This window comes from Acinonyx jubatus, chromosome D4 (assembly GCF_027475565.1).
Source record: "Acinonyx jubatus isolate Ajub_Pintada_27869175 chromosome D4, VMU_Ajub_asm_v1.0, whole genome shotgun sequence".
Lineage (NCBI taxonomy): Eukaryota > Metazoa > Chordata > Mammalia > Carnivora > Felidae > Acinonyx > Acinonyx jubatus.
Window position 1 is genome coordinate 4,903,522 of NC_069391.1, and position 17,507 is coordinate 4,921,028.

General features: G+C 59.4%; 1 protein-coding gene and 1 long non-coding RNA gene across 19 annotated transcripts in view; one reads left to right on the forward strand and one right to left on the reverse strand.

The window, feature by feature from the left end:
* The window catches only part of RAPGEF1 (Rap guanine nucleotide exchange factor 1), a 130,515-nt gene that overhangs the window by 109,001 nt on the left and 4,007 nt on the right, over window positions 1–17,507 (forward strand). For 9 of the 18 annotated variants that reach the window (XM_053204468.1, XM_053204469.1, XM_053204471.1 and 6 more), the window contains 10 exons: window positions 3,281–3,553; window positions 4,381–4,473; window positions 6,202–6,287; window positions 8,716–8,827; window positions 10,470–10,545; window positions 13,128–13,212; window positions 14,842–14,934; window positions 15,772–15,957; window positions 16,669–16,753; window positions 16,901–16,995. In XM_053204468.1, the coding sequence (XP_053060443.1) occupies window positions 3,281–3,553; window positions 4,381–4,473; window positions 6,202–6,287; window positions 8,716–8,827; window positions 10,470–10,545; window positions 13,128–13,212; window positions 14,842–14,934; window positions 15,772–15,957; window positions 16,669–16,753; window positions 16,901–16,995 (1,184 nt within the window). The remainder of the gene's footprint in view (window positions 1–3,280; window positions 3,554–4,380; window positions 4,474–6,201; window positions 6,288–8,715; window positions 8,828–10,469; window positions 10,546–13,127; window positions 13,213–14,841; window positions 14,935–15,771; window positions 15,958–16,668; window positions 16,754–16,900; window positions 16,996–17,507) is intronic. The other 9 variants (XM_053204473.1, XM_053204476.1, XM_027035435.2 and 6 more) reach the window with 3 other exon arrangements.
* Window positions 1–17,507, reverse strand: part of LOC128312079 (uncharacterized) — a 53,337-nt gene that overhangs the window by 15,613 nt on the left and 20,217 nt on the right. The gene's annotated exons all lie outside the window — the stretch shown is intronic.

Sequence of the window (17,507 nt, forward strand, 5' to 3'; positions counted from 1 at the left end):
GAAAAATGTGGCCTCAGAGGGCCTGGAGAGAACTCCCTGGGGGATCCGTGGAGGCAGAGCTTGGGGGGAAACGGTGTAAGGATGAGCCCCCAAGTGCCCTCCCCTCCAGAGTTGCCGGAGGGGCACTGCGGGGAGGGGCACCACGGGGCGCTTCCCCACTGGAAGGTATTTTTCAAGTTTGGCTCTTGTCCCAGCAGGACTGCATAGCTGGGATGCCGGAGCTGCTCCCAGGCTGGGGGGGGGGGGGGGGGGGAGCAGGGGGAGGGGGATGCTGCTGCGGGAAGGGAGCGCAGGCAGCCCAGGAGCCTTTGTCCTGGAGAGGCAGCCCCCTTGCGGTCTGTCTCCTGGCGGCGGCCGCCCCCCTCCATAGCGCACATCCTTGGGTATCCTTCCTTCCCCTGGGGGCAGCCTGTCACCCTGCAGACTCCTGTGAGTCAGCCAGTGTTTAGGCACGTCGATACTAACGTTAGAATCAGTCCCTAAGTAGCCCCTCGTTTCTGTGAATCCGCGGTAGACCCCACTGAATACCTCAGCTCTGGGGTTTCCTGGTATTTTGGAGGATGAGGGAGGAGAGCTGACCGAGCAGCCCTGACTGCACCCAGGACTCCCAGAGTATCATCTCTGTAACTCCCCAGAGACCCCACCACAGAAGCGTGGTCCCTGCCTCCTGGGTTTTCATTTTGCATTTTTTTCTTCTAGTATAATTAGCATACAGTGCTATGCATTTGCATCGCTGTTTTAAAGGGAAGGAAACTGAGGCTCAAGAACTTAGGCTGTTTACCCAAGGTCACACAGGTGGAAAGAAAGAGCCGGGGACCGGAGCCCAGTCTGTGTGACTTGAGAGTACGCCCTCGGCAGCCACCCTGAGGCCGTCTCCTGGAAAAGGCACCCATGGTGCTTGGGAGTCCGCCACCCTGAGCAGGCCAGATCAAAGCTGGTCAAGAAGGTACCGTCACACCTGATGCATCTTGTGACCGCATAGAAACCGCTCGTGAGTGTCTGTCCAGTGCTCAGTTATTGCGGGGCCTGCCCAAGTGCCGAGAGACTTTACGCTTCAGGGGTGGTCCATGAGGACAGGTCCCGGACCCCTAAAAGAGCTGGCATCTGTCTTAGTCTGTTCAAGCTGCTATAACACAGCTCCACAGCCTGGGTGCTTACATACAGCACGGTTCTGGAGGCTGTGGTCCGAGGTCAGGCTGCCACCATGGTCGGTGTCCCCTTCCGGTCACAGACTTCTGGTTGTATCCCCACACGGTAGAAGGGCAAGGCATCTCTCTGGACCCTCTTTCCTGGCACTGATCACATTTAGGAAGGGAGCTCTTAAGCACCTCCCAGAGGTCCCCACCTCCTAATACTTAAACTAGTTGGGTACGTGCTCAAGGGAGAGGCATCCGTCAGCACATCTCATGACAGCCTCTGCCCTTGGGGACACACAGGCAACAGAGCTGAACCAGGCTCCTGCGTGAGACCAAAGCCGCTGCCTGAAAGGGCCACGTGGGCTTCTCAGGGTGGCCTCCCGGGACCAGACCGTACCATCCGTTGGCCAATGCGTTCCATACGCTGTCTTCTCTTTGGCCTTTCCCAGCCAGTGAGAGAGCCTCACTACAAGGGGGGACATTCACCAGGGATGAATGGAGAGCCCCCAAAGCCAAACATTTGACCCCACTGCCATCCCCAGCAAGGTCCAGAGTGAGTCCCCCAGGCCTGGGTGGTTGCTATGAAAGATCAGTGAAATGTGGCACCTGGCTGGTGAGGGCACCGTGGATGTTCAGGCTCGTCTGCCCCCAGTATGAGAACCACTGAGCCGGGCATCCCCTCACCCAGCTTGTGTAGAAAGCTTGTGGGAATGGAGCTTCCCAGGAATCTCAGCCTCTGGTGCCTGTCCTTCAGAACATGGACGGCACTTCCCATGAATTCATGTGACCACGTACGGGGTTGGTCTTGAGTTTGGGAGTTAGATGGGGAAATAAAATGCGTACGAGTGAGTAGGTGCCTGGGGTAGGTGTCCTGAGTCTGATACAAACCTGCAGAGCGAGAGGGAGCTTTAGACTACTCAGGCCAGCCAGGAAGGAGCAGGGCTGGCCGGCAGCCGCGGGGGGGGGGGGGGGGGGGGGGGCGGGGGGGGCGCCTGTCCCTGGAGTTGAGGCAGCCCCTTGGTCCAGTGTAAAGTGTAGCTTTACAAAACCACCTAAGGATGTGAGTGGCTTTAACCTCCTGTTTAGAATTGTGTTTCTTCCTCCTTTTCCTTGTCCGTGGGTTCTGAAAATCCAGTGGCAAAACGCAGAGAACATTTGAGGGAGCCGTGTGCACATTTGTGTTGAGTTTGGCTTCTGGCAAACTCTGGCATCTGTGGTGGGCAGGTGAGCCGGGCCAGCACTTTGGATACAGACCATTCCACACTCCCTTCTCCCGCTTCCCTGTGACAGCATCAGGCTGTCAGGCCCTTTGTGGGACGTGGTGACATCTCAGGTTCTGAGCCTGGTGGCCCCAGAGCTCCTCTGTCCCTCCTCCCACAGCAGAGCTCAGGCCTGGGCAGTGCTCGTTGGCTCTCAGAAGCTGTGGGCGCTCGCTGTCACCCCTCAACCTGGCCTCGAGACTTCTCTGTCTCCATGAGAGTTTGGGAGAGTGTTAGCCTCGCAGCTCTAGGGTCGTACCAGAGACATTGCAAGATCCCTCCATTGGTGAAAGAAAAGAGAAAAGATTGGGTAGGGAGGGAAGTGAGCTCAGAGAAATTTTCAGCATTTTGATCGCATTTTTAAGACTCCCCTTCCAAAAGGATTTGAAGCGGGTTACGGTATTTGAAAGGCTGCGGCGTTTGACTTTTAAGGGATAAAACCAAAGAAGTTCATCCGAAAGACTCGAAATGAGTAAATATGACCCGTGGTCTGAAGGCGCACACTGCATTTAGCCACCAGGTTCCTGAAGGGACAGAGGCACGGGTTGGGTTCGTGGGTTTGGTTCTCTGACACAGCAGACGGTGGTGGGACCACCCGTACCGCGCCTGGGGCTTGCTCGTCGCTGAGGGCGCCCGCGTCCCTCTGTTGTGGCGGATGGCGCGGGTCGGTCCCCAGGCCCTGCTCAAGGGAAGGCGCGCCCGGGTTGGGGGACCTCGGGCCGGAGGCATGTGGGGGTTGCTTCGGCCTGCTCCGTGGTCCTCATTAGAATCGCTGTGAACGGCCTACCTCAGCTCGGCCGACCTAATCTAACGACTTTTTCTTTTGTCTGTTTTCTTCTTCCCATCTTCCCGTTTCTGTGTCTGTCTGCCGCTTTGATTCTGTAGTATAAATCTGTGTTTAGGTCCTACTCCCAGGATTTCGTGCCTCACAACCAAGCTTCCGTTCAGCCTTTCCTCCCGTCTACCCCCTCTTCCTCTCCACACTTCCCGCCCGTCCACCAGTCTCAGAGCTCTGACTTAGCGGTGCCGACCGTGGCCAGTCTGCCTCCCAGCACCGTGGACGGGCCTCTCTCGTCTTCTCAGGAGAGCAGCTTTCATGGGAACACTGTCTGCCTTCCTTCCGAAACCTCTCTCACTGACTCGCCCCCGACGCCTTCGGTGAGAACTCAGCACACACACCCCTGCACGTGGGTCTGCACGTTTTGAGAAAAGCGGTGTCACTGTTCGTGAGTCTGCCGCCCCGCCCCCCACCCCCAGTGGCAGCCAGGCCTGTCTGATTGAGGTCTGTGGAAGGTCACAGAGTGAAACAGGAGGGTGTCTGTTTCCAGAACAGAAACGGAACCTTCCGTACAGAGTTCCCATCAGATGGGGAACCCGATTTTCCAGAAACAGATTAGTGGCCGTGTAGAGACAGCCATAAGCACGAGACAGAAAATGCGCCTGGTTTCCTGGTTGGTTGTGCGTTTTTAGAGAAAGACACAAACACCTGTGGAAGAAAGGTGCGGACAGAGGACTGAGACCGGAGGCAGTTGCCTCTGTGGCTGCAGGTGGTGCTGAGGACAGCGGCCCTGCCTGCCTGTGCTGCTGAGTTCCCTGAGCGCCTCATCTGGGGACGGGGTGCTAGCTGGCAGGGCGGAGAGGACTGGGGCCGGCAGGCGGGGGCGGCGCTGCAGCGAGCTGGCCTGTCTTGGTACGTTGCCTCCCTCCGGGGCAGTTTGAACGGCCCTTGACCTCCCTGGAGAAGATCCAGCGGGAAACTTGCGTCCCCTGTAACACAGAAGGCAAGAGGTGGCAGAAGTGGCTTCCTTCTCGGGCCTGGGAAAGGTCCCCAGGGAGACCCGAGCTCCCGCTGCCGCCCTCTTTCCTTCCCTGTGAGAGGAGAGTCCCGGTCAGGGCCGGCCCGGTAGGCTGCTCTCTCTCGGAGCCGTGACGGCGGGCTGGGGGGCCTGTCACATGTGCATCTCCTCTCATCCTGTCTCCCCCAGAGTGAAAACGCCAGCGAGGAGGCTGGTGAGGGTGAATACGTCAATCTGTATTCCTCTGGCCAGAGCAGCGAGGAGCTGCCTCACTCCCGAGGAGTAAGTAACCTCAGGGCTGCCTCGTGCATGTGGCCTGGCCTGGCAGGGTTGGGCCCTGCTTCTGCCTGGCTGAGCCTCCCGGTCCCTAGCCGGCTGGGCCCCGCAGCCTTGCCGAGAGCCACGCTGGCTCGGTGGGGAGAGGACGTGGCTCCCCGTGGAGGCCCTCCCTTTGCTTTCAGGGCTCGCGTGACGCTCTCCGGGCCTGGCCGGATGGGTCTTCTGGAAATGAGAGGAGGCGGCATAGTGTTGGCCTGGCCCCATGTTGGTTGCTCTCTGAGATTTCTCTCTATCCCGTCTTCTAGTGTCAAGGCCCGTCTTCCATCCCCTCCCCAGAGGGAGGGACTCCTCTCTCCCTCACCACCAAGCCTCCCGGGCCTTTGCCCCCTCCTCCTCCCTCAGCGCACTCCCTTACCCCCACAGGAACAGCTTCTGAGGAAGCTGGATGGGGTCTGTCCGGGAGCCCCCGCCCTCTGTGTTCACGAGCCCTCTGTCCTGAGAGTGTAGAGAGCTACCTGATGTGGCTGCCCTTGGTCGACCTCTGTCCCAGCCGGATACAGCCGTTCTGTTGAGCAGTCGGCTTTCCAAGTTTTGCTGCAGCAAGACGCGAGCAAGCTCAGAAGCTTGAAAAAGAATGAGTCCCTTGACAGGAGGGGCCATGAGGACACGAGTCCTCCCTGGTGGTCAGCTCACAGGGCCCAGCCCATTAAAACTGTGGTCACCCCTGGTAAGACAGCCCCGCCGAGGACGCCCCCGCAGGACCTTCCACGTCCGCACAAGGCGAGCCCCGCTTTAGTTACTTGCAAGTCCTAGAACACTGTGGGATTCGACCCTGTCTGTGGAAGCTGTTTTTACCCTGGGGTCCCCTCCTCACCTGTCCACACCTGGTGACCTATGCCCCCGCATCGTCCAGTTTAGCCTCCACACGGTGGAGCCCATGCCAGGCTGGCCTTCCGTGGCTCTCCCCTCTGCCCATGACCACGCTCGGTGCTGGCTTCACCTCGCAGCACTCTCCACGAGGACGATCCATGTGTTCGTGCTAACCTGGTTTCTGTCACGGCCACGGTGGCAGAGCAGGGATGCCAGACAGCCGTGTCGTCACCGAGTGGGGTGGGCCCGGATGCCCAGGCCCGGCTGCTGGAGGAGAGGGGCTGGCCCTCGTGCCCTCGAGCAGCTAGACCCCTTGGAGCCGTAGCTGGGAGGCAGCTGTGCGTGGCAGTCCTGAGGACTTCTAACCAGGAAGTCAGCAGGGGTTTGCCGCACGGTGGTCAAGGTCACAGGTTTTGGAGGCAGACGACCCTGGGGTTGAGTCCAGGCTGTGGCCTCCAAGCCGCGTGCGCTTGGGCAGAGCCTTCAACCTGTGTCTGTGTGCGTGAGTAGCACGGTGCCTCCAGCTAACGGACAGGGTCCTGGTCGGGTCAGGTGAGAGGAGGCGTGGGAAGTCCTTAGCACAACGCCTGGCTCAGCTTGGCCGGTAGCAGCAGCTGTGAGTCCTTTCTTCCAGGAGGTGCTTGGATGGTCATAAGTAGGGGCCCCCTTTCACCGTCCCCAAAGGCAAGAGGGCCTTGCACTTCTTGCGGGATTAACTGCATTCATGGTTCCCGTGTCCACGTTTCGGATTACTCCGGAGGAACTTACGCTCAGAAGCCACTTGCAGGCAGGAATGCCGGGAAGCAGATCCGCCCGGCTTGGAGCACCCGTCACAATCCCAGCGCTGGCTTCTCTTTTCAGGAATCACCAGCTACGAAAGACGGACATCCCAGAGACCCCGCATTGGGCAGCGGCGCACCTGGGAAGGAGAGCAGAGACGGCGAAAGGTAGGACGTGACCGGGTAGAGTGGGGGCCCTGAAGGCAGCGAGCCCACTCGGGGAGAGCTGCCCCCTGCCCACCGGCAAACAGGCCTCCCGGGGCTTTAGGTTTACGTCCTTTCCCTTTTTCTGACTCTCAAAATTATACATGCGCAGGGCAGAAAGCATGGCAAGTACAGAAACATACAAGTAAACCAGAAAAATCCTTGATAATCCCACCCTTAAAGGCTCCACTCTGGCAAGCATTCTGCCATTATTTCCTGGTGATGTGCTCATGTATTATCCACTTTGCAAGTCACCCACGACAGTATTTTCTTTCTCAAATCCCAGGCCAGGTGTATTGTGTTGTTAAGCCATTTGAAAGTAAGTCACAGATGTGACATTCAGGCCCTAAATACTTCAGTGTGCCTCCCGAAGTATTTTAAAAGCTTCCCCGATTACAATACCATTACCACACCCAAGGAAAGTAATGATAAATTGCCTTATATCATCTGGTACGCAGACCATCCTCCACTTCCCCCAAGTGTCCGTAAAGCTGCTTGCATAGCTTATTTTTTTGGAACCAAGATCAGTCAGGAGTCACTGCGTTGAGTTGTGGGTCTTTGGTTTTTTTTTAATATTTTTTTTAACATTTATTTATTTTTGAGAGAGCATGAGTGGGGGAGGGGCAGAGAGAGAGGGAGACACAGAATCCGAAGAGGCTCCAGGCTCCGAGCCGTCAACACAGAGCCCGACGCGGGACTCGAACCCACACACCAGGAGATCGTGACCTGAGCCAAAGCCAGTCACTTAACCGACTGAGCCCCCAGGAACCCCATGTGTCTTTAATCTTTTGTAACATTTTTCAGCATTTGCCGGAGTCAGACCTGACCCGGTTTAGAAACGTGTAGTCCGTTTCTGTACACGTGGGACCTCCAGATCCTCTCTGGCCCTGCCATCGGCAACCACGTGGTGACGCTGCCTTCTCAGCGAGATGTTCCGCAAGTTCGAGCTTTTCCTCCCTCTGCAGGCCAAGGTTCTGCTACCTCTGGGGTCCTGCTTGCCAGGCCTAAGCATAAACGGTTCAAGAGGTGGTAAATAGCAAGAGGCAGAAGAAGAATCAGAAAGCGCTCGATAGGGGCCCGCTGAAGAGGGCTGCCCGCCCAGCCTGCTCTTGGCCGCTCCTCGGTGCCGTCCGTGTGGGTGGAGACCGTCTGATCCGTCTGCCCGGGCTAAGATCTCCCCAAGTATTAAGCAAGGGATGATGGGTCTTCTAATTGAACACCTGGCAGCAAACGGGGGCTGCGCCAGGCAACAGAGACTCATGGGTTCAGCCTCCAGCTGCACGGAACCTGAGAGCACCATTTTTCAGAGCTGCAGATGGCCTGTGTGAAAACAGAAGGATGAGCATGTCGACCACTTAGAAGCAATTACAGAGATGTTCTCCTCCTTCCACAAAGGTCAGACTGCGGACCGGACCCTGAAGGGACACGAAGCAGATGGTTCTTCCCATGACTGTGTGTGATTTTGCTCTGGGCCATCCCTGTCTTACTGAAAGCACAGGTTTTTATCTCCCAGATACTTAGGGTTAAAAATGTGGCCTGTGACCACAAGGATCCACGGTGGAAACTGTCAGAATAAAACCGGAACATGGGAGAAGATGCCGGGGGAGGCATGGTGCCTGCAGACCCAGCATCTGTCTGCTCCCGGGATGCCCCCCTCACCCCCCACATCCCTCCTCTGCTGGCCGTTCTCTCCTTCTCCCCCTTCACGAGCAAACCCCGGCTCAGTCCTTCAGGCCTCAGCCCGTGTGTCCTGCCCCAGGGCCTGCTGGCCTTTAGACTGTGCTGTGTCCTTCTCAGGCCGGTGCCCCAACTGCTGGCTTTAACGTCCACCTCTCCTGCTAATCCCAGCACCCCCGAGGACAAGGGCCAGTCTGCCCGGCTCATACTTCTCAGTTCCACAGAAAGGCGGCCCTTAGAAAAAAACTTGAGGAATGGCGCGAATAGCCATGCGAACTTTCTTTCCCAAGCTGCTTGCCCTTTTGCCATTTCTGTCCTTGAAATACCGACTATGTGGACGGTGGCCTTGACAAAGAGCGGCTGATCCTATCACTTACTTAAATAGTCCAATGAAACCTTCTTGATTGCCTTCTTAATCCCGTCTACTTACACACGGAGCAGACAGCAAGAAACGTCCCAAGGTCACAGAGCTCATCGGTAGTGGCACCAGAAATCCAGTCTGTGCCCTGGCTCCCAGCCCCGACTCGGGCCCCCTGTGCTGGGGCGGGGGGAAGGGTGTGGATTTCCCCGTTGTAGCCGCAGTTCCAGAAGGACCTGTTCAGGGGCAGTCGTAACTCCTAGTCCTCACGCAGCGGGCCGCACTGCCTCGGGCCCCTGCTGTCCTGGATGCCGGGGCCTCTTGGACGCTTGCGACACAAACCACTTCTCCCTCCAGGGCCCCAAGGTCACCAGATGCTTCAGAGTTGGCTCGGTCGGAGGAGGAAGTTGACGAGCTGTCCCTCATCGACCATAATGAAATCATGGCAAGGCTGACACTGAAGCAACAGGTGAGGACAGGCCTTCCTTGAGCGTCTGGGCCATAAAGGGAGTGAGAGGGCTTTGAGGAGAATGGAACCGGGAGGTGTCTCAAACAGAAGACCCAAGTGAGGCACCGACGCCCCAGGTGGCCACCCCACGCCTCCTAGGCTCTGTGCACGGCATTTATTCTGACCCCGTGCCTGGGCCACGGTGGGTGCTGAAGGACACTGGGCAAACAGATGGACTCCTAGAGAAAATGTCCCGTGTCCCCTTCTCTGGTACTTCCAGAGAGTAATCTTGGGCGAGTCGTGTAACCTAAGCCCCAGAGGACAGGACTCCGGAGGTATCATAACTGTGAACTCGGTGGAGGGTGTTCAGTTCAGAGCTTGAGCATGGGGAGCCCTCATTAGCATAAGCCACCTTCACATTACTGTTGACCGAATGCCCCACGGTAGTTTCCGTGTGGGAGACACAGGCTGATTAAGAAATCCCAGGCCTAGCCGCCACAGCCGCCTCTGTCCTGTGCCTTGCCGGGATGGTGATTCTGGAGGCACAGAGGAACAGTTTCTTGTCATAGCCTTGACCCCGCCCTGGGGAAGGACTGTTTCTGGGCTCCGGCTGTGGCGGCACGCAGATGCAAAGACAAGCAGTGGGTATACCGCCCTTGGCACGGGGTGCGCTGGGCCGGGCCGGCCGCCGCAGAGCGTGACAGGAAAGGCGAGGCTGGCGGGGACCCTGGGGCAGCTGGCTCCTCTGCCGACAGAAGTCACGTCTCGTGACCCTTCGCAGAAAGTCCTGAAAAATCGGGGCGTGGGCGTGGCTGCCCTCACCCTTAGCTGGAAACGCACGATGCTCTCGGGACTCGAGTCCAAGCGTGGAAACACAGAAGTGCTTCGAGAGGCAGGCGCCTCTGAGCCTGCGGGCCGTGGGCCCACGGAGGCTGGCGGGGTGGGTGTCCTTCAGGATCAGAGGCAGGGGTGTGGGCTCTCGGGCTCGCCTGCTGCCAGCTCTCTTTGGCTCCCAGCAGGTTTATGGGCTAAAGCCTCTGTTTGCCCACATGAAAGTAAGACTCGTTCCTTAGTCGGGAGACGGCAGCTGGTGTCCCATAAGCAACGTGGGCATAATCGAGCGTCTTTGCGACGCTTTCGGGCTCCTGGGAGTGCTCCCTGTGGAGGGACTTGTGACTCCTCCCACCTGGGGAAACAGTAACGCGGAGCGGCTGGCTGCAGTTGTGGGAGCGGGTGCGCCCGCAAGGAGCCCACTGCCCCCGCTGCCTTCTCGGAGCGGCCGCTGGCAGCCCTGCCTGCCTCCCCGGGGGGTCCTGCCCTCCCCACCTCTGAGACCCCAGGGCGGTGAGGAGGGAGAGATCTGATGGTACTATTGTCCCCTGACCCCACTGTGACCCAGAGCGGGGTGCCCTGGTGTCCGGGCGGCTCCCAGACGAGCCGTGGTCTGTCCTGCCTGCCGAGCGCACAGAGCTGGGCGGGCCACGTGGGCACACCGGCCTCCGTGCGCAGCCACGCTGCTCCCGGGTGACAGAGGCCAGAGGGAAGGGGGCCCCGGGGTCTCCACAGTGCAGGGACTTGGTCTCGTCCCTACCCCGGACTTCCCGGCGCAGCTCTCCCACAGCCGAATTCTGCCCCACGCCCTGCTTTGCTCTTGTCGTTGCAGGGTGACGATGGGCCGGACGTCCGTGGCGGGTCCGGAGATATCCTGCTGGTGCACGCTACTGAGACAGACAGGAAAGGTGCGTCAGCGCCCCGTGCGGCGGCCTTTGTCACGGCTCTCCAGGCATCCCCTGGCCCTGTGGCCCCGTGGCCCTACCCTCCGCGGCCCTCCCTGCCAGCCCTGAGCGGGTCGGAACGGCGGCCCGGGTGCAGCAGGGTCACCGTGAGGAGAGCCCACCCCGGGGGACAGAGCCGGGTTCGCTGCTTCCCAGCCCTGTCAGGGCGTGTCCTCCACTGGTGAAGGGTAGTGACGACCCCAGGGGACCCCAGGGTCAGTGGAGAGGGAGCTTCAAGTGCAGAGCTCGGCACCCAGTAGGTGCTCCCCCCACGGTCCCTCAAATAACGTCACGGTGACACGTGGGTAGCTTTTTCTGCTTTTCCTGATGTTTGACTCATTACGTTACTCCAGACCACTAGATGGATTTCACTCACGGAGGTCCTGGCACACGTTCCGGCCGGGAGCCTCAGCCCCAGAGCAGTGGCAGCACCGTCACAGGATGGGGTTCCGACCCTCCGCACGCGGCTGCCGCCCCAGTCAGCGTCCTGATCCACTGACGGGGCTGGAGGAGCAGGGCACCCACTGTTGGGCAGACTTTGTGCTGGCACCAGAGCTGTCGTGCCCTGAGTTCTGACAGGGAGAGGAGGAGCAGGGCCGTGAGGAAGGCGCCACGGCCTTGACCTCAGTCAAGACGGGGGACGGGTGCCTGGTGTTCTGTTGATGTCTTTGAAAATGAGTGAAAAGGTGATGTGACCGCAGGACTAAAGTCACTTGTGGGAAGAATTGAAACACCCCAGTCCTGAAACCTTACTCTGCCAATCTTAGTTTTATGAATGGCCACGTCCCTGTTTTTATAGCAGGTTTCCCAAAATACGTTACACAGAACGATTCTGGGAATTTCTAAGTTACGAAAATAGTACAGAAATGTTCACGTGGCAGACAATTTGAAAAATAGAGAAAAAGAAGAAAGGACTCCAACAAATTCACCGTAGCCACTGGGCTTTCTTTACCCCCGGCTTCCTTGGACTAGGGCAGACCCCGGCCCTGGACACGGAGTTCAAATCCGGGCACATCCCTCCCCTTCCGGCCTCGGCTGCTTGAAGAGGTTGGCCGTGGCCCGGGGACAGGGAGGTGCACGGAGCCGACCGAGCCAGCGCGGCACGCGGCCAGCACTCGGGAAGTGGCGCTCGCTCTGCTGCGGCAAACCTTCCTCCACGCCCGCCTGAGCGCCGTCCTCGTCCTCAGCTGGGCCGAGAGGAACAGTTCTCTTTCCCCAAAAGGGCGGAAGCGGGGGCTGACTCCCGTCCTCGGCTTTGAGCGGCTTACCTGCGGGTGTGGCCAGAGGGGGCCCCGAGGGCAGGGCAGACCAGAGCCGCCCGGTCTGCCAGGGCCGTGCCCGGGGCAGGTGTTGCCGACTGGTGCCTCCTCTTGATGTCATTCACGGAGATCCTGAGGATTCCGGGGGAAACAGTCATTTGTACCTGGGTGGACTGGGGTGGGGGAGGCCAGGGGCCACACGGCACGTTCCTTGGGCGGGTGGCTTCCCGTGGACCAGAGACCACACTGGTGGCACTGTACCCGGAAGCCCACGGCTCAGGGCACACGGACTTGGATCTGTTCTTCCGGACGCAGGCGGTGGCCTGTGCGGGGCTCACCTCTGCCTCCTTGCCCCCGCCTCTTTGAACAAAGGCCTGGTTATCAGTGAGCCGGGTGAGTGGAGGGTCCAGGAAGGAGGCGCCTGAGCACAACGCCGTTGGGCCCCGCTGTGCGTTTGCAGCCTGTGAGCCTCCCTCACGACACCTGCTGCGCCAGCCGGGCCCACCCCTCTGCTGGTCCCCTAGATTCTTGCACTTGGGGAGGTGGGGGACGAATGAGAGAAGACAGAGAAGGGGTCCGTGTCCAGAGAAGGACACGGATTTAAACCGTGTGCGGGTGTCACCCTCGGCCTCACCGTGAGCAGCACACACTTTGGGACCCAGTCAGGACTCAGACCTCAGCTCCGGCACAGAATTAACTCTGAAGTTCCTAAGCCTGGCCAGACGGGGAGTCTGTGATGGGGAGTGTCCTGCGTTTAAAACATTCCTTTTTTTTTTTTTTTTTTTTTTTTTTTAGCGTCAGGGACTGCATCACCAGCACAAGCGGAGCCAGGGGGCTGTTGGAATTCTGGGAACGTTGGGAATCCCCAGCTAGAGCCAGCCCTTCTGAAGGGCAGGGAGTGAGGGGTGGGAGCTGCTGGTCTGGGTCCCACCCGACCGCCGGGACCAGGCTTCTCCCGGTTGGCCTTCCCTTCCCTGGCGCTTCTGTGTTCCAGCAACGTGCTGAGCTGTGGCCCTTCAGCCTTATCGCTCAGTATGTGGAAATTCCCAAGATCTTTGCCCCTGGACACTGCCCCCTAAAGTATTACCGGTGACCTGGCTTCAGAATCCTGCTGATGAGTTTGGATTATTTTCTCTGTGCCCATGACGATGAAGGCCCTTTGGGTCTTAGGGCAGACAAGACGCGCTCAGTGTGTCGTCAGAGATGGCAAATACGTGCAGCAGGCACGCTGCCATCTCCGTCCCCTGCCAGTGGCAGCCATCCCTCAATGGTCGCTCTTCTCTCTAGACTTGGTGTTGTACTGTGAGGCCTTCTTGACCACCTACAGGACCTTCATCACCCCAGAGGAGCTCATCAAGAAGCTGCAGTACAGATATCCTTTCCCGTGTCCCTCCGGCCCGGCTTGCTCTTCGAGCCCCTGTCCTCGCCCAGGGGCTGAGTGAGATGGCATAAGGGATGGGGGGTGGGCTTGCCTGATGGCGGTTGCAGTCACTAAGGAGTCCTGAAAAGGAGTTAGAATTGGCACGCCTGCAAGGGGGGGAGCACCCAGGCCCCCAAAGAGACCCAGGTCAGTGGCACCTGCAGCTTCTGAGCTGAGCCCCAGGGCATTGAGGTGGCAGGAATCAAGTGTGCAGGGCTTACTGGAATCGGGACTCCGATAAACAGCCACAGAGGTAGGCACGGCCACTCTGCCTGGCGGCAGACCAGCGGCGGACAGAAGTACCATGTCCAGGGAGAGTCGACTCCCGCCCCTTGGCCACATCTGCCCCGAGGGCTCACCCCTTCAGGGACTACCCTGTGCGGGAGCAGCCGAGAAAGACCCAGGGCCCCGGGAGCCGCTGTCATTACCTTTCTCTCAAACCTGCTTTTCTAAAAAGCCGGCCAGCCCAGGGTCACCTGCTCCTTGGCCACCTCTCCCTGTCGCAGCCCACGACTGCCCTCTGCTGGACAGCCTCTGTTACTTGGGGCAGGAAGTCCGCGTTCTCCCTCCCAGCTGTCTACCTTCCTTTCCTGCGTGTCCTAAGGCTTCCCCCACCAGGCTCATGTCTCCTGCAGACCTCTGTCGCTCCTTCCGCTGTCCCCGTACCCCAGCACTAGACGACCTGGTCCCTCAAGACTGAAGTGGATAGTCTGCATTCACTTGCTCGCAGGCCTGGCTCAGCGTACCTGTCAAGAACTTCCTAGCGTCGGGCAGGATGCTAACTAAGCCCGTGCCATGAAGGCTCAGTCAGTTACAGTACTGTTTCGTATGTTATTGCCATATTATGGATGGTGCCGTGGTATCACTATTCTGTGATTCGAAATAGGCTCAGAGAAGGTAAATGACCTGTACGGCTGTTTGGTGGGAGAGTAGCCACTGACATAGGTTCCCAGCTCAGGTTCCAGGCACCTACCTTGTTCAGCTGCTTCAGGCATTGATGGGAATGTTGCAGCCTTAAGATCCCAGGCCTAGCTGGCTAGTAAGTCCTGTGCTGCAGGCTCTGGCAACGGTCCTTGGTGTGTCCCCACCCCTCCAGTGTCCCGTGGATCACGGAAGAGCGGGAAGGACAGCCAGAGAAGGGTTTGGAGAGGATGGCAAGGATCTCTGACTTTCTGGGCAGAAACCAGGACCTTGGGGAGGAGCAGGAGGTGAACAGGTGTTGGAGTGGCTGCGGTGGGGAAGGGGCCTCGGAGGCTCTGGAAAGATGGGAACTGAGCGGACCCAGGGCAAGAGTGCAGGAAGCCCCTCTGGGCCATGCCCCTTCCCTGGAGACCTGGAGGTTTTAGGGCATGTGGGTTTTGACCACCCTTTTCCAGCTGAGGCTCAGCAAGGCAGCCTGCAGCGGTTCGGTGAGCCCTGCAGGAAGCTTGGCCTCGAGGAGCAGGGGAGTGGCTTCCAGGGGACCAGGGCTCCTGTGCACTGTAAGCTCTCTGTACGTGGCAGCTGGGGGAGGCAGCCCTCCCCCCACCACCACACCATCCCTGCCTGTGTAAGAATGCCTTTCTTTAACCCACACTCCACGTACGAGAAGTTCTCTCCCTTCGCCGACACGTTCAAGAAACGCGTGAGCAAGAACACGTTCTTCGTGCTGGTGCGGGTGGTGGATGAGCTCTGGTGAGTGCATCTGCCCGTGAGATGGCAGGGAGGCAGGTGGGGAGCCCTCGGGCATCCCGGGATCCCCCCAACCCCGCCACCCGCCAGGGCTGCAGGGGGAGAAGGGGCCATCCATCCCATCACATGCCACCAGCTTCTCCCACCCACTTTAACAAGATCCCTTGGGGAGAATGGCCCTCCCACCCAGACTTGGCCGGGCGTCCCTCGCGTAGGGCACAGGAGCATGAGGCCTGGTCTGTGGCACCTGTGCCCTCAGCCCCCAGCAGTAGTGGAGGCCCCGTCTGCTCTCCTCAGTCCCCCACGTCCCCCCAAGTCAGCACTCGCCGTCACCATTCACTTAACAAGTACCCATCCGGCCGGTCCCTTTCCTAGGTCTGGAGACCTGCGGGGAAGAAACCGCAGGGCCCCTGCCTTCAAGGCATTTCCCTGCTGCGGGAGGGAGGCCTTAGTCCATGACTGCACAGCCTTCGGGCCACTGTGCTCGGGAAGTGCCATGCAGAGAGGGTGCAGGAGTGTCCTACAGGCAAGGCGGCTGGTCTGAGGGGCCGGGACCACTTAGTGACTGTCACCTGGATGGGAACGGGAACTTCCTCTGGGGTGGGATTTACATGCTAATGTCTCCATAGCCCAAGCACTAACAGGGACCTGGTGTTCATCCGGTGCCAGCAGGCACTTGTGGAGGGCACGACCGCTAAGTGTCACCAGTGGGACCATCCCCAGTGTTGCTGGTCGCTGTCACGTGACCCTTGGGTTTGTGAGGTGGATGTGGGCCCGGCGGCGGCATCCTCTTCCTATGCTGGGTCCTTGTCCCTCACCGCATGGCCCTCGGCCCTCTAGCCTAGTGGAGTTGACAGAAGAGATCTTGAAGCTGTTGATGGAACTGGTCTTTCGCTTGGTGTGCAACGGGGAGCTCAGCCTGGCGCGCGTGCTCCGGAAGAACATCCTGGACAAGGTGGACCAGAAGAAGCTGCTCAGGTGTGCCAACTCCGACCAGCCCCTGGCAGCCAGGGGGGTGGCCGCCAGGTGAGCGTCCAGCCGTGGCTTCTCCAGCTCCTTCCTCTGGCAGAGTTGCCCCCCGATCGCAGCCTCTCCGTTCCGTTGCCCTCGGCGTACCTCCCCAGCCTCACGTCCTGGCTCTGCCCGGGCCCTGCCACGAGGTTCAGCCCAGTGGACGGTCCAGTGGGTTCCTCAGGGGCTAGGCCTCTTCTCCGGGGTCATGATGTGTGATGAGTCCCCGTTTGGCGAGGAAGTGAGGAGCCAGGACGGGGGCGCCTCCTGGGACAGGAGACAGGCGAATGCATTCTGGGCCGTGGTCAGCTCTTGTCTTCTCGGCACTAATGTGGCAGCCGCGAGCTCTTGCCTGCCCGCCCCCCCCCCCCATCCCCACCGTCCTGAACATTCTCCAGTCTGTCACCTGTGCCCCAGCCACAGATGTTTGTTGATGTGTCACTTCCTGTCGGTGTTTCGGCCTTCAGCCCTGTGGTGCCATCTCTGCTCCCACTGGGCCCTGGCAGTGGGGCTACCCACCTAGCAGAGCACCAGGGTCTCCGGCCTGAGTGCAGTGTGGCCCCGTCCCGCTGCCTGTCAGCTCTGTGGCTGCCATCCTCCTGCGAGGCCGGGCTTAGGGGCAGCTGCTCCCTCTGCACCCCACTCCCCGGCTCTGAGGCCGCAGTACAAGGCCCACCCAGCTCCTGCCGTCCCGTCCCGACTGCTCATCTCGCCTCTGTCTTCTAGGCCGGGGACGTTACACGACTTCCACAGCCATGAGATAGCTGAGCAGCTGACCCTGCTGGACGCTGAGCTCTTTTATAAAATAGAGGTATGGCATCGAGCAGGGCTGGGGACTGGGGATAAGGCTGTCTGTTGCCCTGGGCAAGCAGCCACTGCTTGTCCCCAGACAGGAGAAACGGCCCATCACAGAGAAGCCCGAGGGCTCCAGTTCCATCCAGTCTACTTCCTTTTTCAGATTCCTGAGGTTTTGCTTTGGGCCAAGGAGCAGAATGAGGAGAAAAGCCCCAACTTGACCCAGTTCACGGAGCACTTCAACAACATGTCTTACTGGTAAGGCGCATCTGAGCGGGTTCCCACGCCGTCCCCCACAGAGCGCTCTGAGGGCAAGGAGGAGGTGCCCCCTCCATCCCTCCCAGCTTCTTCCAAGGCCCTGGGCATTAATTGGGCACTGCAGGAAAAGAGCAGGGCCAGGGCAGGGCGGGTCTTGCATGTTGGAAGGGGCCACCTGGGGGGCTGGCTGAGATTGGGGAGTGCCAGGATCGATTGGTAATGTCTGCCCTGGGTGGCGACAGGGGAGTTCAGTGTGCCGACCGGCTCTGGTCACTGCCAGCCCCCAGGCAGCCTCAAGGCTGAACTTCACCCGGCCTCTGCCTGAAAGAGAACAGCTAAGGAGGGTGCTCTGTTTATACTTTAAGCCCTGAATTCTTGGCACAGAATGAGGTCCGAAGTGTTTGCACTGTAGTGTGTAACAGAACTGTTAGCTTTTCTAGATGTGACTCAAAGGCGCCCATGGCCTCTCGGCATCGGACGGAAGATGTTCAGAGCGTGGCAGCCATGCGGCC